A 23,912-nucleotide genomic window follows, 5' to 3' on the forward strand; every position below is an offset into this window, starting at 1 on the left:
ATAGGGCACATTGAGGAATCCCCAAAGGTCTTGCTTATATTGTTCCCGACACTGTATGATGAACTGTATTGTCTAAAAACGGGTAAAAACTGTATTAAACAGCCTCGATTTTGGCCACATTTTTGCTGACGAATCAGTTTAAACCATGCAAGGCCTCTGATTCAAAGACAGCAGCACTGGAGTAGACCACCAGCCAAGTTCAAAAGGCCTTGAGGATAAGCTCTGTGATAAAGGCGGCAGCAAAATGCAAATCGAGCCAGCGCTGAATGAGCACAGAATGCTAAGCAGCCGCGGAGGGGATGCAATAAGCTCTTAACACAGGCTTTAATCGCGGGGCTAAACGGTGGATTTGTGTTAGTTGAATCGCCCTACGTAGCTTTTGCTGAGCTTTTGTCTTCACTTAATCACGGCCAGGGTTCCTTGGTGGTCCTCCAGCAGTGCTGTGTTTATCACTTGGCTTTGCCCTGGTCCACTGGCAGCTCTGAGGCTTTAGAGATTGATAAGTGTGCCTTCATGCTTCAGGCCAAGTGTTTGGACCGGCACATGGCTTAACCTTAGCACAAGACACATCTCTATTGGGTGGGCAAGGAGGCGGTAGAGTGGAAGGGGGGGTGGATCTTGTTGATTGTATGACTACACACTGTGCATTCACCCTTAATGCAATAAAGCATCACATAGACAGCAACGAGCCCTTTATCCCGGCCCTGGCAGAGACACTCTAGGGTAACCGGGCAACAGAACGCTGGAAGTGTGCCAGCAGCATCTGCTCTCCATCACAGAAGAAGAATAAATGTCATAATCATGCTGGTTCCTGTCAGCTGACTCACTGGCCCTGCTACCATCAGCACATAGGTCTTTATCAGCGCCGCTCACAGACGTGCACACTGGGGCACCAGCAAGGACACGGTGCATCATCACAATACTGGCTTTACAATACTAAGCTTACAAAAGAAGCATTATGCAAATAAGCCTTTTAACTAATCACCATCAGTCAGTTTCTTACACATGAATCGAGCTTAGTCTTAGACTAACCCGCAATGCCCAAAGTGACATCAATAAAAAGCCTTGGCTCTAGTTTTAATATAGTATAATCTATCTGTGAGAAACATTTTAAATATTTATTTTTTATTGTATGGTTTGCGCATCATAAACAATGCCGAATGATTTAGAGCGTTTTGGGCTCCAAGTGGTCCAGCAGATTCTATGATCAGATCAGGAGATCGCCAGTTCGAACCCTGTTCATGTAGCTTGCCATTGGCTACCGGAGCCCTGAGAGAACACAATTGGCCTTGCTCTCTCTGGGTGGGTAGATGGCGCTCTCTCCCCTCATCACTCCTAAGGGTGATGTCGCTCAGCACAAGGCGTCTGTGAGCTGATGTATCGGAACTGAGTTGCTGTGCTTTCCTCTGAGAGCACTGTGATGCTACTCTGCAATGCTGCATCAGCAGCAGTTTGAAAAAAAGCGGTGGCTGACTTCACTTGTATCAGAGAAGGCATGTGCTAGTCTTCATTCTCCTGGTGTTGGGGCATTACTAGTGATCCTAATCCTAATGAGTGGGTTGGATAATTAGACATGTAAATTTAAAAAGATTGAGCACTTTTACATATACAATTCATCTTTTTGGTTCGAATCAGTTAATACATTTGTTTACTTTAAGCGTTTTCCCTCTTGGTTTTGTTTGTTTTCACACAAGCGAAAACCTAAATGCACCAAAATGTGCTCCAACAAACTACGTGAGCACAGGGTCTCCTCTAATTGGTCAGAGCTGTCTGGTACAGGAGTGCGAAAGTAAACACAGCAAGAAGATCCTGTGCTCCAGACAAGCACAAATATTTGTGCAGTGTGAAGCTAGCTTCCTTTATACTGAATGCAGAACATTTGCTGCTGTGATTTAAAACGCTAGTTACGTATGTAACTGTGGTTATGTGAATAGTGGATGACCGCCAGGGCGGTGCTTAATGTGAATGTATTCCCTGCCGTGCCCACGGCGAACCGAGAGTTGTATACCAACGAAGTCACTACACGTGACACAGCGTGTGACGCAAGCGGGGTATAAATGCCCCCTGGCACTCGCTGCTCCTCCTCAAAACTTGGTTCTTCTCGCAATCCGAGTGACCAAGAACCCTGGCGGTCATCCACTATTCACATAACCACAGTTACATACGTAACTAGCGTTATGTTTCATAGTTACTGACCGCCAGGGCGGTGCTTAATGTGGATGATGCATACCAGCGATGTCACGAGGAGATTCCAGACAGAACCGCCGTAGATAAGCCCTCGGCGGCTGCCACGTTCACACTGTAGTAACGAGAGAAGGTGCATGGTGACGACCATGTGGCCGCTGCACAAATCTCTAGTAGAGACACTCCTTGAAGCGCAGCCCAAGATGTGGCGATGCCTCTGACAGAATGTCCTGTAGTCGGGGCAGGCAAAGGGCGATCTGCAGCCCTGTAGGCCCCCTGAATAACCTCCACAAGCCAGTGGGATAGCCGTTGCTTCGAAAGTGGTTTCCCCAACTTCGCAGCAGAAAAACATACAAACAGCTGGTCCGTTTGACGAACAGCCGTCGTAGCAGAAACATATGCCCGTAGAGCTCTTACAGGGCATAACTTTAGCCTCCTGGTATCAGAATCGTCCCCATAGGCTGGAAGATCAATGGTTTGGTTCACAAAAGCAGGATTCAACACCTTAGGCAGAAACGCAGCGTTCGGCCTCAGTTTCACACTGCAATCATCCAAGCCCCACTGTAAACACAGGGGGCTGATAGACAGCGCATGCAGCTCACAGCTCCGCTTTGCTGTGCAAACAGCCAACAGGAAAGCAGCCTTTAGAGAGATCCATTTCAGCTCTGCCTGCTCTAGCGGTTCAAAAGGAGCCTTGCAGAGAGCGTTCAAGACTAGCGGAAGATCCCAGGGGGGATACCGCGGCTTACGAGGGGGAGCCAGTCTCCTAGCTCCCTTCAAAAAAGCAGTCACAAGCTTATGAGAGCCCAAGGAAGTACCGTCCGCCGGCATCACGTGACAGGCTAAGGCCGCCACGTATACCCTGAGCGTCGAAGCGGCCCTGCCTTCCTCCAGTAGCGTCTGGAGAAAGGACAAGACAGTCTGTAGTGTGCAGAGGTGTGGTACCACACCTTGGTTAATACACCAAGCTTCAAAAGCCTTCCACCTGCCCTCGTATAGAGCCCGCGTAGAAGGAGCTCTAGCATTATCGATCGTGCGTCTGACCTGGGCCGTGCACGAGTCTAATGTGCTGGTGGGCCTAAGGGCCACAGCCATAGCCGGAGTTGCTCCGGACGTGGGTGCCACACCTGTCCGTTCAGCTGTGAAAGCAGGTCTGCTCGACACGGAAGTTCCCATGGAACCCCATGGAGTAATGACAGCAGCGTTGGAAACCATGTTTGATACGGCCACTTCGGGGCCACCAAGAGGACCCGATGCTGTTCCAGGCGTACTCTGTCCAATACAGCCGGAATCAGAGGCAAAGGGGGAAAGGCATAGAGCAGAGTTCTCGGCCAGCTGTGAGCCAGGGCATCCTGGCCCAATGGGCTGTATAGTGCCATCTCCGAAAACCAGAGAGGGCAGTGTGTCGTGTCTGGAGAGGCAAAGAGGTCTACTCGAGCCTCCCCGAACCGTTCCCACACCAGCTGTACCACACGCGGGTGTAGCTTCCATCGTCCTGGGTGAAGAGAACGGCGAGATAGCGCATCCGCCGTGACATTGGTGGCGCCTGTCACATGAGATGCTCTCAGAGATAACACTCTGGGGTGAGCCCACGTCCAGAGTTCTTGTGCCAGCATTAATAGCCTGCGGGACCGTGTTCCGCCGAAGTGGTTTACATGATAGACTGCTGACACATTGTCCGATCTCACCAAGACATGTCTGCCGCGGAGCACCGGGAGAAAATGTCTCAGGGCGAGCACTATGGCACGTAACTCCAGGATGTTGATGTGGTCTCGCGCCTGCCGCATGGACCAAACACCCTGCACTGCGTTGTGGTTCCAGACAGCCCCCCAGCCTGTGGCTGACGCGTCTGTAGTGATCACTTCTCTGCGAGAAGGAATCTGGCCCATCGTTACCCCTGACAGCAGGAAGGGTGCAGAGTTCCAGACATCGAGGGCAGCCAAGCACTCGCTGGTAATGCGAACGCGTGTGTGCCTGTGCCGTGCCGCATCCAGTTTCAGACTGATGAGCCACATCTGAAATGGTCGGATGTGGAGCTTCCCCAGTGCCACCACCTGCGCAGCGGCGGTGAGAAGACCTTGTAGTCGCAAAAGCCTCACATACTGCACCTTGGCGCCCCACCTGAGGCTGTGAATGGCCGATAGTATAGCCGCAGCGCGAGCTGAAGGCAGGGTGGCCAACATGCGACGTGAATCCAAGACCATGCCTAAAAAGGTTATGGACTGAGCAGGAATTAAAACACTCTTGTTCCAGTTCACCGCGAGCCCCAGCGCTTGCGTGTGCTGCAGTAATCTGAGTGTGTCTGTGTGAGCTCTCTGCTCCGAGGGGGCACACAGCAGCCAGTCGTCTAGATAGGGCAAGATTTTCAGCCCCTGAGCCATAAGGGGGGACAGGGCCGCCCGCATACATCTCGTGAACACCCTTGGTGCCAGTGAAAGGCCGAACGGCAGCACTCTGAACTGGTATACCCTGTCTCGGAAGGCGAACCTGAGAAACCGTCTGTGTTCTGGAACGATTGGAACGTGAAAGTAGGCGTCTTTGAGATCCACTAGGGTGAACCACTCCGCCTCGGAAACCGCGTGGAGAACAGCCGCGGTGTGTAACATCCGGAACGGAAGAACTTTCAAAAATTTGTTCAGGCGACGGAGATCTAAGATCGGTCTCAAACCGCCGTCTTTCTTCGGAACAACAAAATAAATTGAGTAGAACCCCTCGGGGTGAACTTGAGGGTCTACTAACTATGGCTCCTCTGGCCAGCAGGGAGCCTATCTCCTGGGAGAGACTTGCAGCCCGAACGGGATCCCGAACTTTGGTCACCGTAGGGCGAGAACATACTGGTGGCCGGCGGCGAAACTGCAGTCTGTAACCCACTGTCATGGTGCTCAGAGCCCACGGGTCTGAGACCATCTTTGTCCAGTAGGCCAAATGTGATGGTGAGAGCAACAGCGTCACCGGCCGTAGCATGTCAGCGGCGGTCAGCAGCGGCAGCTGCACGCGGCTTGGAAGGGTGGGGGGGTCGCCTAGGCGCTCTCGGCGGGACCGTGGGGCCTGCGGGGCGCGGCGGCGGAGCTGCGGCTCCGAAGCGCCTCTCTCTATCGTGTCCTCGAGTCCGCTGTAGTGGGCGACGAAAACTCTGTGGCTGCCCGGTATTATGCAGCTTTCGAGCCTCCGTCAGGGAGGATCGTCGTTCCAGGGCTTCCTTGGCTGCTGGTCCGAAGAGAGACCCGGGTTTGAGAGGCACGGACCGCAGCGTAGCTCGGCAAGGTTCGGGCAGAGAGGATTGGGCCAGCCACACCTGGCGCCGAGCATGCAGGCTCGTAGCGACGAGCCGACCAGTATCGTGGGTCATGTAACCCGCGGTCAAGAGGGCTAGATTCAGAAGCTCCTCCGAGCTATTTGAGTCCTCCGTGGATGCGGGGGAATTCTGCAGCGCAATAAGCAGGATGCAGAGGGAATTCAGCAGTCTCCCCATCCGCGTTGCTGAGTTGTGCATTTTAACAACCAGCTCGTCCGTGCGCCTACACTCCGCGCTCGGGCAGCGAGGTTCCGGCCGTAGCGCTTCGTCTGGCGAAACCACCGTGGAAGCCACACAGGGGTCAATCGCAGGCATGGAGGCCAGTCCATAGTCAGCCGCTCCGGCCATGGATGCTAGCAAGCGCGCCGTCTCCGTCGGCCGACCTGCTTTTTCGCTCTGAAAAGCAGCCGAGAATTCAGACACGAAGTCCTGACAAGGCGGCACCGCGAAAGCACCCGCTTCCAGGCGTTTAAACAGCGCGTTAGAGCGTACGCTCCCTGCTGCTGGTGTATCCAGGCCTAGCCTAGCTAAGGCTAACTTAAGCGTCTCTTCCACTGAAGCCCTGCGAGAGGCTGCGGGGTGTGTGTCCTCACTTCCCTTGGCTCCATCCGAAGACAGGGAGTGTGGGGGTGCAGGAGAGCTATCGGTCGGAAAAGATCCGAACCCCATCTCGTGCTCGAGAGCCGACCCTTGTGTAAAGTTCGCGTTGGAGGCAGCCGTTGAGAGAACGTCAAACTCAGCCTCCCGCCTTGGCGAAACAGACTCCTTAAACTCGACCGAGGGGCTCTCACCTGCTCGGTCCTGTGTCTGGCTGTTCATAGCTAAGATCAGGTTCTTTATCTGGTGTAACTCCGATACAACCGAGTCCACACGGTTAGAGAGAGCTCCATAGCCTTTCTTTTTTCGCGGTGGCTCTAACGAGCTATCCGCGCTCCGTTTTCCCCGAGCCTTGGGCGTTGTCGCGGGGAGGGATGCCTCGCTTCGTGCTTCCAGGCCCGCTAGCCGCTCGTGGCGGATAGCCATGGGAATCATCGCGCAGTCGATGCATGGGTCTGTGAGCGCTTCGCGCAGATGGTCCAAGCCCAGGCACGACGGGCACAGTCGGTGTCCGTCGTCGGGCTCCAGGACGGCCTGGCAGTGCATGCAGCTAATCGAGGCTAGCATAGCAGCGCTAGGTAGGCCGCGGCTCCGGGAGGGGGTCTGACAGCCGCTCGCGGTGGCCGCTGGCTCGCTTCGGGCGTCGAGCGCCTCGCTGCCCGCTAAGTCACTCGGTGTACCGAGCACCAGCTAGCTGAAGCAGATAGCTCACGAGGAGTTTGCGCTAGTTAGAGCTACGGTTGAGAGTACTCACCGTGTCAGGCTCCGGCGAAAAGGCACAGCAGTGCTGACAGCCGCTCGGCTGATAGCTACTCGTGGGGCCGCTAGCCTCTGGTTAACCCCGGCGTCGAGCGATTCGTAGCCGGCTAAATGAACTCGGTGTACCGAGCACTAGCTAGCTAGGTCAGATAGCTCGCGAGGCGTAACGCTAGTAGAGCTAAGGAGAGAGTACTCACCGTGTCGGCTCCGGCGAAGACACCACAGTGTAGATAGCCGCTCGTGGGGGCGTTAGCTGAGGCTAATCCCGGCGCCGAGCGCTTCGCTGCGGTCAAAGTGAACTCGGTGTACCGAGCGCACGATAACTGAGGCAGCGGACGAGTACTGAAGCTAGGTTAGAACTACGGTGGGAGTCCTCACTGGTTTCGAGCTTCGACGGGAAATGCACAGTAACCCGAAGCTTGGAGCCCCAAGCTTCGTGTGGGTACTGGCGACGAGTAATCCAAATAGGAGAAGAAAAAAGGAGAAGAAAAAGATGATGAAAAACAGCTCTAGAGGTCGGAATCCGAGCTCTGAAGCGAGCTGCACTCAATCGGTTCTGGGCGAGAAGAAAAAGAGGAGGAGCAGCGAGTGCCAGGGGGCATTTATACCCCGCTTGCGTCACACGCTGTGTCACGTGTAGTGACTTCGTTGGTATACAACTCTCGGTTCGCCGTGGGCACGGCAGGGAATACATTCACATTAAGCACCGCCCTGGCGGTCAGTAACTATGAAACATAACACATTTTTTAATGAGACACAGGCACAATCTCTGTGCAGTAAGTGGATTTGTGCATGCATGAGTAGGGAGGGCTGCACATATCACTTAGAGTAAAAAAAAAAAAAAAAAAAAAAAAAAGAAACTTAGCATTGAGCTGCATCAGAAATTTGTTTGTTCAGAGCAGTAGGGGTTATCTGGGTAATAAATCAGGTTAAACTGCACCTGAACAGATGTTTAGCTCAAACATGAAGAGAATATTTGATATTTTCACACCTGTCAGAATGAACTGCACCAATGATGCAAATGTACCAGAGTCCATTTAGTATTGGTGTAAAAACACCCTTAGATGTGTTTGTGGGCCTGTTTACATCTGGAATTAATATACACTTTTGGTAATGTTTGTAATTACTTTTTTAGCACAACAGGAAAGGGCTGCTTAACTAGCACTAAAAACTTCATCACTCTGGATCTGCTTCCTTTAGTTTAACCACTGTTGCTGCTGTACATTTAGTAGTTAGTCATGGTTAAATACGAATTGCGCTGTTTGCTGTTTTGTTAGCAGTGTTTGTTAGCTCTACTAAGCTCTGAAACTCACTGTACTGGCCTGAGTGATGCACGCTCAGTTTGTTTTCGGTTAGTGGTTTCAGTTTACATCACATACACATTCAAATTCCAGATGGACGAACATAGCTAATACGTTAATAAGAATACAAAGAAATTGAAAAATGTATTGGACAATATTTGCAACTTACAAGCTTTATGAGGAAATTAGCTGTTGATGTATGCGTACCCTTGAATTCTTGATTCTCACAAATCAAGAATAAAAAAAGCACTTAATCAAAAGTAGCTTTTAAAGTTACCCTTTACAACTTTGGAAATAGTGGACATATTGCCACACCCAGGCCAGTCAGATGTTTACAACAGTTTTGAAGCAAAATTAACGAACGATGTGCTGTAAACCCCTTAAATGTCTTGTCCTGCATACAGGCTACAGGTGTAGGCGATACAAATCCTTTTTTCTGCAGTAAAATAACGTATTTACATTCTGAAAATTTGAGGGCTTTGAAATCTCCCAAAGGACACTTGGAGAAGCTGCATGTTTTCTCTTTACTCCACTTAATAATTCCAGATCAGTAACAGAAATCAACCCAAATTCTGCAGGTTTGAATATAGACGTAAAAACTAGACAAACATAAGGAAAATAAAGGTTTGGAGGACATGAACTGTGTGCTCTGTATTCAGGAAAATTTTAATTATAAAATGAAGTTCAGTTTATTCATTATATTTTGAAATTAGCAGATTTACTTAAATATTTTTATTATTTATTATATTATTTTTATTATTTTCTATTACAGTTACAATTATGTTTTTCAGTAATGTTCCTCATCAAACATGAAAGCTTTTTATGTAATGATTGAATAGAAATCCTCAAGATTTAGTGGTGTAATGTCAGGCAGACAATTGATAAAAATCTTGGCCTGTTAAGGGGTTAAACAGATAAAACCCAAATCACAGTCATCATATTATGGTGAGCACTTCAATGAGCATGAAGCAGAGCTATAAATATAATACACTGTTAGGAAACTGCTTATTGTGAAACCAATAATGCAATAGTCCTCAAGTCAGCCTCTTATTGGTTTGCACATAATTTAAAGTATTCATGATAAAGTTTAGGATGAGTAACACAAACAAAAACAAATATAAACATCTAAACTTCCATAAAATAATATAATGACTTGTGTAAACAATGCTGTACTTACATGTAACCACGAAATCTGTTCAGGTCATTGTTGGGCTTCTCGCATTCAATGACGCTATTGTACTTTAGGGGGTCGAACTCCGTGTCCTGTCAAAGATACAGTTTTGTTAGTCATGACCAGTCTAAATCAAATTATTTAATATTGCATGCTTTAGAACAAAATCAACATGACTTTATAACTTTTTATTACATCACTATCCTTATTCTAGTGTATCGGGCTCTGTGTATTATGGTAAAATGTTGTTTTACAACATTTAATTATATTCTCACAATATTTGTCATCATGGTTTTTTTTACATGCAGATAAAATAAATTAGAAGCAGTAGATCCACTAATTAAATAAAAGTTTTTTGTACTAAATGTGCAATTAAATGTGCATTTGGTGAGTGTGTTTTTAAGCACTGATGAAATCAATGATATAATTTGTGTATTTAAGTAGATATATATATATATATATATATATATATATATATATATATATATATAACAGTATTTAATGCCACTAGATATATTTCCTATCAACACCACATATAGTTTAAAGCATATTGCTTAAAAAATTCATTATATGGAAATACAAAGTATATTAAATGTGTATTTTCATATATTAAGTATATTAAATTGAAAATGCATTTTCAGTATTCTTTACACAATTTAAACATACTTTGAATGCTCTTAAGTATACTTCCTTTTTACAAGGGCAGAGATGTGCATCTTATTCAACATAATTCATTAATATTTTACTGTATGTTTTAAGCATCAAACATTTCTGGATGATTCAGGGTGTTTACACACTTGCAATTCGTCTTTCTGGCCCTAATCAGTTAATACATTTGTGCTTGGAGCGTTTCCCACCTTGGTTTTGTTTGTTTTTTACACAAGCAAAAACCTAAATGCACCAAAATTCGCTCCAACAAACTACATGAGCACAGGGTCTCCTCTAATTGGTCAGAGCTGTCTGGCACAGGAGCAAGAAAATAAACACAGCAAGAAGATCCTGTGCTCCAGACAAGCACAAATATTTAAAGTATATTGCTTAAAAGTGCATTTTACAATAATACAGAGAAAGTATATTAAATTGAAAATGCATTTTTAGTATTCTTTACCCAATTTAAACATACTTTTTGAATGCTATTAAGTATACTACCTTTTTTTTTACAAGGGCAGAGATGTGTATCTTTTATCACAATAACAAATTCATAACATTGTAAAAAAAATAAAATAAAAAAAGACATTATACCCAGCTCTACTCTACTGACAGATCAGTCAGTAATTCTACATCCTGTTATTTATGTTCAGTGAAGTTAGCCACATGTTAAGGCATTTGTTAATGTCTGGTATTCAGTTTTGACAGCTAGGTTTGAAGCAGCTATTCTAATATACATCTAAAGCCTCACAGCAGAGGGGATCCGAGGTCGCATTAGAGTCGGGCCTAGAATGGACCAAGACATTTCATTGGGTAAATAAAAGCCAGCTGTATCTACAAGCTAATCAGTGAACAAACCAACACTACCACAGTAACAGTTCCCATTCAAACACTACATGTTTTCAACCCTGTTTACCTGCTGCTTCCAGTATTTCCTGAAATCTGAAATCTGTTAAATGCAACATTCCTACAGAAGAAGTTCTACAGTATCTGTGGGATAAGAGCTGTGTGTTCTCACCAGGTCGATGAAGCTTCGGACCACCTGTCTCTGTTTGAGGTTAGTCTCTCCGTCCAGTGTAGCCGTCTCAATGTGGCACAGACGGTCAGGGTCACTGGAGCTCAGCAGCAGCACATCAGCGGGCAGGATCTCGTTGCAGCGCAGACGAATAAAGTCTCCCACCCGAATCTCCTTCCAGTACTGTTCCACGTAGCGCCGCTCAGACCTGGATAAAGAGAAGAACGCACATACAAATGCTTTATTAAAGAAAGTAAAAACAAAATATGTGTGCAAACACAATAAAACTGTGCAAAACAAACAATATAAAATAGAATTTTATACTGAAATCAATATAAAAACAAAAGTTTAATTTAGCAATTTGTTTATAATAGAAGACAAGCAACCGCAACTAGAGGTGTGATGAGATCTCGTGCCACAAGACCTCAAGAGATTTAATCGACACAAAATTTCTAGTCAGGTGTTAAAATGTGTCTCGTAAAATGTATGCACAGGTAACCAGAACAAATTAGAAATCATTAAGCAAACAGAAAGCCTGGTCTGCACAAGCCCAACTACAATAAATACTGACACTCACCCTCCATAATCCAGTTATATTTGCATCACCCGCAACAACCTTGTATCAGCCTTGTTTTGCACTCAGACCCCTTTTTGGTTTCTGACGTTGTTCAGTGGTAATGAAAACACAAACATCTATATTATAAAATAAATGTAGCGTAACATTAGGGATGTCACAATTGCATGTTTTGGAGTATCTCCAAATTAAATCTCTCTAGTTTTGATGCTTTTAAAACTAGCATATTGAATTTTGCATAATGAGTTACTGAGTTTAACAGAGCTTCAACGGAGGAAATAAATGCTAGTTTAGCTGCACACAGTGCATATAGTTACTTTTTTTGCATATTCCACTTTAAAAACAGAAAACGCTGTGTGTGTATGGGGGGGGGGGTGTGGGTGTGTGTGTGTGTGTGTGTGAGAAAGAGAATCTTTAGCAAAGCAACAATGTGCAATTAGGATTAGCGTGTGTGCGGAAACACGAGCACACTCACATACACAATCTTTGGTGATATGAGGGAGTTGTCCCTTCCAGTGTGAACGTAGCATGGCCATTCTCAATATGCACGTGTAGCTGAGTCTGTAGTGAACTCCTGAAGTAACTATATTACGTTACATTTCTAATAAATCAGTTATCCAGATCATCTCTACCTGATTCCAATCCTTTGAAATTTATGTGATCAGCCACGATTTCCGAACACATGATCAGATCAGGGACATCCCTATTTAATACTTTTAGACAATGTGAGATATGACTACGAAATAAAAATACCATTCAGAAAAATATAAGGAAAGAAACGCAGAGAACATGCAGAGCTGCGTCCAAGACCGAGAGATTCAGTCATAGGTTGCCAGGTCCGTATAGAACATTGAAAGAACATTGCCAGTTGAATAGAAAACCCTCACTGGTGGATTCTGACAATAGTTCTAAAGTATGAAGAGATTTTAATGAGATTATTTGAGATCATACAGGAGGGAAGTAGACTGGGTTTAAGGTAAAATCAGCTGCTGTTCTGTCTTTTACTGCATATGACAAAGCATATAAAATTCATAATCAAGAGTAAAAACTGACTGACATTCATCCACAGTTTTTTAAATCATATATTTAAAATTTTAAATAAATAAAACAAACATTTTGTGTCTCATCTCATATCTTTTCATGCCCATAAAAGCAACCTTTGAACAATTTGTATAAATAACCTCCTTATATTAAAGTTAAACAAATGTAACATATGAAATCACTTCTACAAAGTTCTTCACAGGTTTTTGACAAAACCACAAGGCTAAACTTCACATCTTTTATATGCAAAGATGTACAATCTCAATGACCTCACTTTTAAAATTACATTACAAAAATACATTTTTGTTAGAAATAATAAAAATGCTTCCATGCAAAAAAAACATTTTCTATAGCATAAGGCACAGATTTTTGTTCAATATATGTGGTGTTTCAAACATTGGTTTAAATAGTGACAGGGTTTAAAAATGGAAAAACTTAAAAAGGAATAAAATATATATTAGCACTGCAAAATTGAGCAATGAAATAAAAGGCGAAGCTGATGAAGCTTCTGAACAAACAAGGATGCACAGAATATCTAAAAAACAAAAGTATTTAGCCAAAAATAAAAAAAGTCAGAATAAACTATACAAAACTTATTTAAAGTCATACTGCAGTGTAAGTATTTTTTCAGCAGCTGTGGCTCAGAGCAGAGATTCAGGGGAGAGAGTCAGGGGCCAGTCCTTAAACTCTACAGGGCTAGCTGAGCTAACTTAGCCTTAGCATTTGTTTGTTTACCAAAAAATTGGCTGCTTCTCTCTGTGTGAATTTCACTCACATGTGACTTGAGTAGCAATGCTGAGGTAAAATTATGACCAAACCTGCACTGCCCATCAAATCTCAAGAGAATGTTCTGGAATGGTCAAGTCACAGTCTAGTCCTGACTTCAACCCAGTGGAACGTTTGTAGAAGGCAAGCAGGTCATGAAAGTAAACCCACTAAAATAACAGCTAAAAATTTAGCAGACTTTTGCATAATACAACAAAAATAAAAAGCCTTAATCAAATCTGACCCAATACAGCAAATGAATGCTATCTATAGTGCCTAGACCAGGCCCAGTTCCTCAAGAGGGAGAACACTGTCTGCCTGAGGTGATGAGCAGATCGCCACCTATTCCAGCTGAAGCAAAAATAACATTACAGGAGTTGAGCAAACGTGGCTGCAGGGGCCGGGCCTCCATATGGCTGACTGAGAAACAAACCTTTCCTCTGTTCTCTTTCCCACCCTTCCCCACTTAAGAGTGAAGGAAACTATGACCCCCCAACTAAACACAACTACTCTCAAAGAAAGCACAGGCCAGAAGCTCTTAAAGGAAACGGAGGAGTGTGAAGCAAACACTACAGAAAGCTGAATGAAGAGAGTAACCACATAAGGGCATGAAGATCAATGGAAGATCCTACCACTTCTTAAGCTACACAGCTTAGCTAAGGGACTTCAATTATTTACAATGAAACAAATGCTATTAAGTGTATGATTGTGTGCTGATTTATGGAGCTGGCTGTAGTGCTGGGTGATATGAATAAAAAGAGAGAAATGTGATCTATATATGACACAATATGCCATACGATAAAAAATCTTTAATAAGTATAATGTTAAAGTATCACTGAGGTTCAATGTCATACATATAAAAAAAAAAAAAACATTCCAAACAAACATCCCAATTCTTTAGATTGTAATTAAACACGTATATAGTGATTAGTGATGCACAATGATATTGGAATGATATCGGTCAACATCAGCCAATAACTGCTTTTTTTCCATCTTTGGCATCCTGTCAATGTCTATATTTTGCAGATATTTTAAACTGATACTTGCTGACATATTTATTACATGTTGAAAAAGTGCACAGAAAAGCTGGCTAAGCCACTACAATTCTCTGACACTGGAAGAGGTACTTTAAAATCTATAGATTTAAGCAAATTTTGATGTTTTTTTATTAGATTCAATAGATCTATTGTTTTATTTAACCTGTTTGATTAAAAAAGAGAACCTAAAGTTGTGTAAGTACCACTAAGTTTTACAAGTATGTAAAACATGAAAACGAAATATGTAAAATGTGAAAAAAATATTGTGAAAACAAAAAATTAAAAAAAAAAAAATATATATATAATAATACTGTACTGTAATATACTGCAAGGCACCTATAGTAATTTATAGTAATTTAGTGCAGAATAGAAGAAATATGTTTTCACTCAATTTTTATAATATTTAGTTTTTCCTTCTCTGTCCCTCACAATTCGAAATTTAACCCCCCCCCCCCAAAAAAAAAAATTATCTTTTTCTTTATTTTCTTTTTTTTTGCATCTTGTAACAAGATATTTGAATTATACCATCAGACATAATACAAAAATGGAAAAAAAATTTGTTTTAATTTTTCCTTTAATTCTGTTACGAAAGGCTGAATATTGAATGGAATGGAATGGAATGGAATGGAAAATTAAAAAAAATTTAGACCCAATATTTTTATCTTAAATTTACCTTGAACTGTTCATAAAACGGAAGTGCTAAACTTTACACTGACCGTGAATCTTTAAATTTTCAGATCTGTCCATTTTGAAATCTGATGGTATAATCCAACTAGCAAAATGAAAAAATGAGAAAAAAGAAAAGATTAATTTGTTTTATTTTTCTGAAGTTCCAATTGTGAGGGGCAGAGATGAAATAACTTGCATGAAAAACACAAGAAAACTTATTTTTTGTACACTGCACTACACAAAGAAAATAAATAAATAATACGTTTTTACATACAATTTAACTACTGAAATTTTAATTAGCAAATGTTATAGTGACCGGTGACCTACACAAATGATATTGCAGCTGTATCAAGTATGACGAATAGAAGAAATATCTGAATCCATTATCCCATTGAAAAAAAGTAAAGCACCAGCATGAGCAGACTGGGGGAAGAGGTCTGGATGTGATTCTCAGTGAGTGTGCAGAAAAGAAAATAGAATGGAAAATTATATCTGCCAAAAAAATAATACTACAATAAACAGCATTCCAAAAGTTGACATCTTCAAACAAATATCTTTGTTTAATGGAATAATTCCACTTTCAACTAATGGTACTAATAAACTAATGAAATCCAAATATGTAGATAATCCCCAATCAATCCTTAATGAGACAGATCCACTTTATACTACATTAATTCTCCAAGCAAAACTCACACAGTTCTATAAACATCTCTAAAGAGATAAGAGAAGAGTTATGTTCTGTACTTCTGTTCTCTGTTCACATAGTTTGGACTATAAAAATGACTAATTTACAGGGTAAATTACTCCCAATTCTCCCAGAATTGGGAGTTGTGTTAAGGAGCTGACTACCCAACCCAGCGTGAAGAGAATTCCCAGCATTCCTGCTCCTCTCTGCAGTCTCCCTCCTCTTAACCTACGCCAAGTGAAACAAGTATTGATATCAAATACGTCCCTCAGGAAACGCTCTGGAATCAAACAGGTTGTAGAACAAAAAAAAAAGTATAATACTATTGAATATGTACAAAAGACAACAGAGTGCAGCTTTTTTACACCCCTTTTAATTTGTCTCAAACAGCAGATCAAACAAAGGGTGGAGACACATAAAACCTGGTACTTTCTAGTGAAATCTATTGTTTTCCGAAGCGTTGTGTTGCCTCAGTCTTGTTTATTTCTTCAGATATGAATGTACAAGTCATACAAGTTAACCCTTTAAGCTGTATTGATTAGCGGTTTTAGCTCTCTTAAATACCACGTACAAATAAACAGCATAAACCTGAATATCAGGGCAGGTTCCCCCATAATAAAAGGTGATGGACATCCAGTTGTTTTACAAGGTATAAATCAAATAATCAATTAGGTCTTAATTGGCTAATCAGTCCCTAATTAAGTCTGAGGCTGACAATTATTCAGTTAAAATAAGGTCTACCATGTTAACTTCTGGACAATGTACTGTCCCAGAAATAGTTGCGATAACAATAATACTGTAATTTTAAGATCATTTTATGCGATTTGTATAAAATTAGGATGTTGCACATCACCCCCTTTTGTAAAGACCAATTCTCTTTTGATAATTAATAGGCCGACATGATAATCAACTAATCGTACAATAAATTCTTAATCTTAATCATTTGTGCTGGCTTGCACTGTCAATGATAAAAGAGCACATTAGTGTAAATTTGCCAGTATTTTGCCTTTTTTTCCCCTTTTTATTTTACCCGGTTATGCTAATTTCTCTACAGAAAAAGATTGCATCATTAGGCTTTTGTCATTCTTGCAATTTTAACAATAAATTATACCACTGACATACTATTGTTTTTTTTTTTTTTACTAATTTTCTCCCCAATTTACAAGGCCAATAACCCAACCCACCCATTAGCACTCCCCCTATCACTGGTGACCCCCCAACACCAGGAGTGTTAAGACTAGCACATGCCTCCTCCGATACATGTGAAGTCAGTCACTGTCTCTTTTCAAGCTGCTGCTGATACAGCATTGCTAAGTAGTAACACAGCTCTGCATTTGGAGGAAAGTGCAGCGACTCGGTTCTGTTACATCACAATTCGAAGTGATAAGGGGAGAGAGAGCACCATCTACCCACCCAGAGAGAGGCCAATTGTGCTCTCTCAGGACTCTGGCAGTTGATGGCAAGCTACATGAACTGGATTCGAACCACTCGGAGCTCATGACATACTATAGTTTATCACAATAAATTTAGGTTTGTAATGTATCTAATAATACTAATACTAATAATAATAATAATAAATCAGGATTTGTAAATATGTTTGTAGTATTTATATGCATGGTAGATTTTCTGTAAGACTATTGTTAGACTATTGTTTATTTTATCTAAACCAACTTCTTCCACTCAAACACCCAACAGCATTACAGCCCTATTTCTGCTAAAAAAGAAATGGCATCGTATCAATAAGATTGCAGGTACTGCCTACACCCTCTGTGCTTTATAAATACTATAACCTGAAATATTCTGAAGAAAACAAAGATTTTTCTCCATATTCAACCTGTACAAGAGACAATCCCTTGAATCTGCAGAAAGTTCATTTCCTAGGACATATCGAACACTCGAGGAAAAACAGATGAACGGTTTCAGATAAACAGATTTAGCTCCTCTCACTTTAAAGTGAGAATTCATCAGTCGGCCATGTGCCACTCTCCCCCACTCATCACTGAAACACTCATGAAAAATGCCAAGGCCCTCAGAATAAAATAGTGCTTTAAGCTTCGCACAAACCTTGAGAAATGAATTCTGTCGAAAGGGAACAACATATTTTAGCCAAACTTTGACATTTTAATCTACCAGCTCTCTCAAGACAGGAAGACAAAAAGCTGTACAAAAATGCAGCTCAGGACTGAAGCTCTGTAAGCGTTCATTACACCACAATCATAAACACTGCAATAATGATAACATTCTTCTGATTAGGTTGGTCACAATAACTACTTTCTGGATGATGACATGTCAAAGAAACAACTGTGATTAACAATAGCCATTTTATGACCATGTCAGTTGTCAATGTGACAACACAAGACACCATAAATCCAAAGTAACAACATGAGGCATCACCAAACTGGATTCCAGTCCACAGCTTATCATCATTAACCCACAGCAGCAGCATCATTCTTGGAGTGTTCAATGTGCATTAGCTGTTAAAGTTAGTTAAAGATATTTTAGTGTAGAAACACAGAAGAACAAGATGCTAGTTGCTTGTAATGTGAGTTAAACAAGCACGCCCAGAGATACAGCATAGTTTAGCCATCAGTTTAGCCAGTTTAATCAGCACCTGCAGAGGATTCCAGTGAAAGTTTCAGAAAATCTGTGTAAAAAAACTGTGTAAGCAAAGAAAACTAGCAGTGGGTTTGCATGGGCTAAAATGTTGTTTGTTTGGAGATATTTTATTCAGTAAACACTGAACATCAAGCCGTGCGTGGGGTGGAATTAGGCTTGGATCATGTAATTTAATATTCAATCAACCACCAGCATTGGTGTCATGTAGAGATGGGACCAATAAAATCCAATCCAATCCAATATCAGTACTCCAGATCAGATATTGATGTAAATTGCATAACAGAAATTGGACGAACAGGTCTGATACACTCATAGGTCCAGATTCCAGTCCACAGTTTGCGCTAAACCATAAACCCATCATAACATTAACATGAGACACATCACCAATCTGGATTTAGGCAAAAAAACTAGCTACCGCTTTGACTAAAAAGTTGTTTGTTTGGAGATATTTTAGCGCAGAAACACCACAGAGCAAGACTGTTACTCGTAATGAGAGTAAATCAGGGTACTGAGGGGTAGAGGTACGGCTCCATTTCACAGTTCAGGCAGTTTATTCAGCACCTACAGAGGATTCAGGTGAAGTAGGAGTGTGTAAATTAGCATATACCATTTAAGCATAGTCATAACGATGTCACGCAGGATATGCAATGTCACTTAAGGCAATTAAATCAAACACGCCATGTCGCAAGGGTTTGATTCTTGACGCAAGAAGCAGATACACAGCGCTGTCTCTGTGTCTGTGTAAATGACAGGCTGCTGCTGCCTGAGAAGCGCAAGGGGGAGGGGGTTCAGGAGTAAACACAGGTAACCGAATGGCCTCCACCCACTAACATGCTTGTAAACATATGTGTCATAAATTGTGCACCTCAGTCCAGCACAGTTTTGCACAGATATTTCCAGTTCCAGCTAAATTCTCCCTTTTACTCCTAGAAAAATGCTTGTTTACCTTTTAAAAAGCCATTAAAGTGCGAGAGCATTCGTAGTTCACGCTAGCCAACAGACAGGCAGTAGACTCTCACTTAAACTTTCCAGAGACATAAATTAAGCAATAGCAATATGAAAAGACCTGTTCTATCAGAGCTGTTGTATCAATATCAGCAGTTGTATATTACGATTGGATTCCAACTGAAAAATTGTGGATCGGCGCATCACTACTATCAATACTTATCATATAATCGTACAGCAGAACTAACAAACCAGTCTTTAATACCCAACTTGACACATTTCCAAAGAACAGCAGCTCTAATCTGTCTAGCTATATCTGGCCTGATATTATCTTATCTACACGTCATGGTATTGCAGTTTTAATAATCCAGTGTTTCAACATCCAATTTAACACATCTTCCAGAAAAACCACAGTGCAACTTTTTGGATGGATGCATAAAAGCCTGACTAGAAATATTTAGCAACAACAATGAGTAAGAGAAGACAAAACACTGCCAGGGTCTTGGGCAACAAAGCCCAGAGGTTTTCAAACTGGGGACAAAATGGGTTGTGTTGAAGATAAATCACTATATATACACTTTTTGGTTTTCCTGCTAGTCTAGAAAGAGGAACTGCTCTTGTTGGTCACAGTTTCACTGTGGTTGTGGAAGAAGGGATGAGGTCCTCTTTTCAGTTTGAGGTTTGCATGTGTCAGTCAGGGCCTTCCCAAGACAATCTTTTCTTAGATATGAAGAGTAGAGCTTGTGCTTGTTTTGGCACTGGGCAGAAGCAACAGTACCTATAAGTGTAGCAAGATTTGCAGCAAACATTTCTATCACTCAACAAATTCCAGAAAGTGTACTGAGTGCAATGGTCTGGCAATTTGGCAATCTGTAAGCTGCTGAACCAGTAGCCAGCTATTAGTCTTGGGACACCAACGATAGAATCTTAAACTAGTAAATTACAGTTTCAGTAAACTGCAGATAAGTTTCCTTACTGGAGGAAAACATAGGATCCTAAAGTGCTGAGTGAGGACATGTGAGAATTTGTATTTTCTGGACTCATCACATGTCATTTCACGGCATGACTAGCTGCTAAAACGGTTTATGACCTCACCGTGCAATCAGACACTCTTGACTTCTGCCAAAACATTAACTATAGCTTTCATGACCAGTGCTAGCATGGATGGAACAAAGCTAAAGCTGGCAAAAGTTACAGTGTTACTGTGACAGAACTGTTACAGAACAGTTACAGCTACTCCACAGGATCAACACACAGCAGGTATTATTTGGGTGGTGGCTCACTCTCAGCTTTAAAAAGTTTTAAAAAGATCTTAGTCCATCAGCAGTGTTTTTGGGGATCCAAAAGATCCCCAACACAAAAGCACAATACCACTCAAAAAGGCTTAAATTAACATGCAAGCCCAGGCTAGGGCAATTGTACCTCCTATGAAACAGCATGAAAACACGCTTTAAAATGGAGAAATAACAACCGTACTTCTGAATAACTAAAGGATTGAGCACATTTTGGGGCTTCCGCTGTGTTCTTTAATGTGAGAGTCAAATGAAATGAAGCTATAAAGGATGTTACTAATCCCAAAATCACAGAGACAACAGAAACAATAAATGGCTAAGCTAAAGTACACAAAAACACAGTGTGTGACCTCAAAGTCAAAATCAAAAATGTTCCCTAGTGTCTGATTTTGAATTGGATGTATCCTGTCATTTAAGGCTTTAGCTGCTCAATGGGAAATCTGCACTGGATCACTACCTGAATTTAACTAAGCAAATCATCTGGGGTTGCTGCAGTTGGTCAGGTCTAGGTTCAGCAACAGTATGTGCTGAAAGAATGAGGTCAGCTGACTACCTGAATATACTGAATATAGACCAGGTTATTCCATCAATGGATTTTTCTTCTTTCATGATCTTTGGGATGTGCTGGAGAAGGCTTTGTGCAGCGGTCAGACTCTACCATCATCAATGCAAGATCTTGGTGAAAAATGAATGCAACACTGGATTGACATAAATCTTGTGACATTGCAGAAGCTTATAGAAACAATGCCACAGTGAATGTGTGCTGCAATCAAAGCTAAAATGTGGGCCAACTAAATATTAGAGTTTGTGACCTTTTTGTTGTATCAGATTTATTAGACAACATCAGACTGCATGCAGTAGCCACACCTCTGTACACTGAACCCTATTGGGTTAATTGTTCCCAAGTACCGAAGTAGTTTGTCGCTGCCACAGTGCAGTAAGGAACGTAATGCATTTTCACGCCCATAACAAAACAACTGTCCCACTACCACTTGCCACAGTCCGAGTTGAATTAAGTTAAAACGTAAAACGTGAAATGCGGGACCTGAACATGTCTACAGGTAATATAGCAGACACCACACACAAAAACACTGGTTGCAGTGTTCAAAAACAAATGCTCAAGCCTCTGCCGTCTGTTGCACCATTTAAGGTGGAACGGGAAAGTTAGCAAGCTAGCTAGCTACTGAGACAAACTATTAGCGATCTTTTATATGCTTGTTATGAAGAATGTGGTCATAAAACATTGAAACTACACATTAAACTATGGTAATATAGTGCTTATTGTCACAATATTGTTAACAAGGAAAATATTTACATTTGTGGGTTTTTACCAGTGATTCTCATACTCCTTCATTTGAAGTGTGCTTCTGGCACACGCAAAACAGAGGGTTAGAGGAAAGGGGTATGGCCAAGGAGTGAAATGGGATTGGGCCTTTATGAACTGAACTCTCCTACATCACCAAAATTAAATAAATATAACAAAAATGAAGAACAAAGTACTATATTCATATTTTAAGAACTTTCATAGACTGTCATTCAGTCATGCAAGGCCAGTAAAGTTTATTATTTTAATTACTGAACACATTTAAGTAAGGTTAAAATGTGAGGATAAAAACAGAAATAGAAGGAAGTATCTACCTTTAATAAAAGACCAAACTGACTGGAGTTATGTAAGCATTAGACCCATCAGTGACCCGTCTCTATATCGAAAGGCTGCATATGAACGGCATTGTGTTTGATCTATGCACTATGGCCGCTGGTGTGTAAAGCTTTTTCAACTCCAAATCCGTTTTAGAGGTTCAAGACGTTTTATGCCTTTACTTTGCCTTCACATCGCAATTAAATTTGTTCAATGTCAGCAATAAGAGCGTTCTGAAGAGCATTCAGCACAGAAGAATTCACGCAAGAAAATTCAATCATGTCAAGACCTTGAGAGCAGCTCTGTTACAGTGTTGGCTCAGATTATGGACACAGAAACACTGAGGCTTTTGATGGCACCGAGGCCATGGCCCACAGAGCCACTTTTCATCAGCAAATACAGTCGCGAGCCTGACCCTCAGACTCCCGCTAAATAAGTAAGTGCAGCCAATGTAGCGCAGAGAAGAATCAAAAGCAATTCTAGAGAAGGTGAAATCGTCAAAACCTGCTAATAGAGGCAGCAAACAGAATGACCTTCACTTCCGTACAGAGTGAAACTTTTTAAACACTCTCAGTCTGATAAAGGTCTATATGGGGATGACTTGAATAGTCGGTTTCTGCAACAAATTGTTTAACTAGTTGCACTTATCTATCAAGGACGAACTTTAATAAAAAAGGCATAATTTGAAAGATGATTCACTGTCTTAACTGTGTTTACCCTGATCATCAAGGCATCAAGTTTGTCTTTTGTGGGTGTCTTTTTGTAGCCGCATTGTCACATGTGGCCAGTTAGCATGCTGGCTAATATAGCAAACTATTAATCAAGCCATCTTCTTTTTCCACACTTTATTTTTTGTTGAAATTCTCTGTTTATTATTATATACTGAACAAATTAAAAACAAAATGGGGTAGAAAAAAAAGGTTGGAGTGTTGTGTCCTTGATTGGTCTAGGGAGTACGTTCAGCCTATTGGTTAATGTTGCTTTACCACATCATTACTAATTTACATACACTTGAGAAAGTCTCAACTCAAATTGTCTTGTAACTCTTGTGCCGCTTGCCACCAAATTTTAGCTACAAATTGTGTCCTCCTATTGGACATGTCTTGCTGCTGTATTGCCTGCTAATGTATAAATAAAACTATGTGTGATCAATATTTTTATTGTACCAACAGTATGCTTACACAAACATACTGAATATATCAACAGCCCAATAGAACACTTCCCCAACTGTATATTTAATTACAAATAGAAAAAGAAAATCCTCTTTATTTTGATAACATGCAGCAATGAAATGAGAAAGAAAACATGGTCTTAAAATGTTGTATTTACCATATTATCCATCTCTATCAGTGTGTGATTATATATACACCACAGGTGGTGTTTTTTATATTGCTCATAATAATATCAGAATTATATTGTATCGACCGAAATGATGAAATATCTGGAGATATAAAATTTAATCTGACAGTTTGATTTAATCAAAATAGCAGGTGTGAAAGGTGCTGCGCAACATGGTCCAAAATTTGGTCCGACCAAAAGAGGAAGTGCTTGGAAAGGTTTTTTTTTTTTTTTTTTGTTAGTTTTAGATGGTTCAGGATTCTGGACCAATGACAGGAAGCTGAGGCAGGCTCTCATCAGCCTTTAAACTATACAGTACTCCTGTATCTACTGTAACTGTA

The 23,912-nt window shown here is 41.8% G+C and overlaps 1 protein-coding gene across 1 annotated transcript in view; it reads right to left on the reverse strand.

The window, feature by feature from the left end:
- The window catches only part of atp10a (ATPase phospholipid transporting 10A), an 89,667-nt gene that overhangs the window by 60,767 nt on the left and 4,988 nt on the right, over window positions 1-23,912 (reverse strand). Inside the window, exons 2-3 of the mRNA XM_022675794.2 lie at window positions 10,974-11,178; window positions 9,314-9,399 (exon numbers count right to left, since the gene is read on the reverse strand). Of these exons, the coding sequence (XP_022531515.2) occupies window positions 9,314-9,399; window positions 10,974-11,178 (291 nt within the window). The remainder of the gene's footprint in view (window positions 1-9,313; window positions 9,400-10,973; window positions 11,179-23,912) is intronic.

This window comes from Astyanax mexicanus, chromosome 5 (genome assembly GCF_023375975.1).
Source record: "Astyanax mexicanus isolate ESR-SI-001 chromosome 5, AstMex3_surface, whole genome shotgun sequence".
Taxonomy (NCBI): Eukaryota; Metazoa; Chordata; class Actinopteri; order Characiformes; family Acestrorhamphidae; genus Astyanax; species Astyanax mexicanus.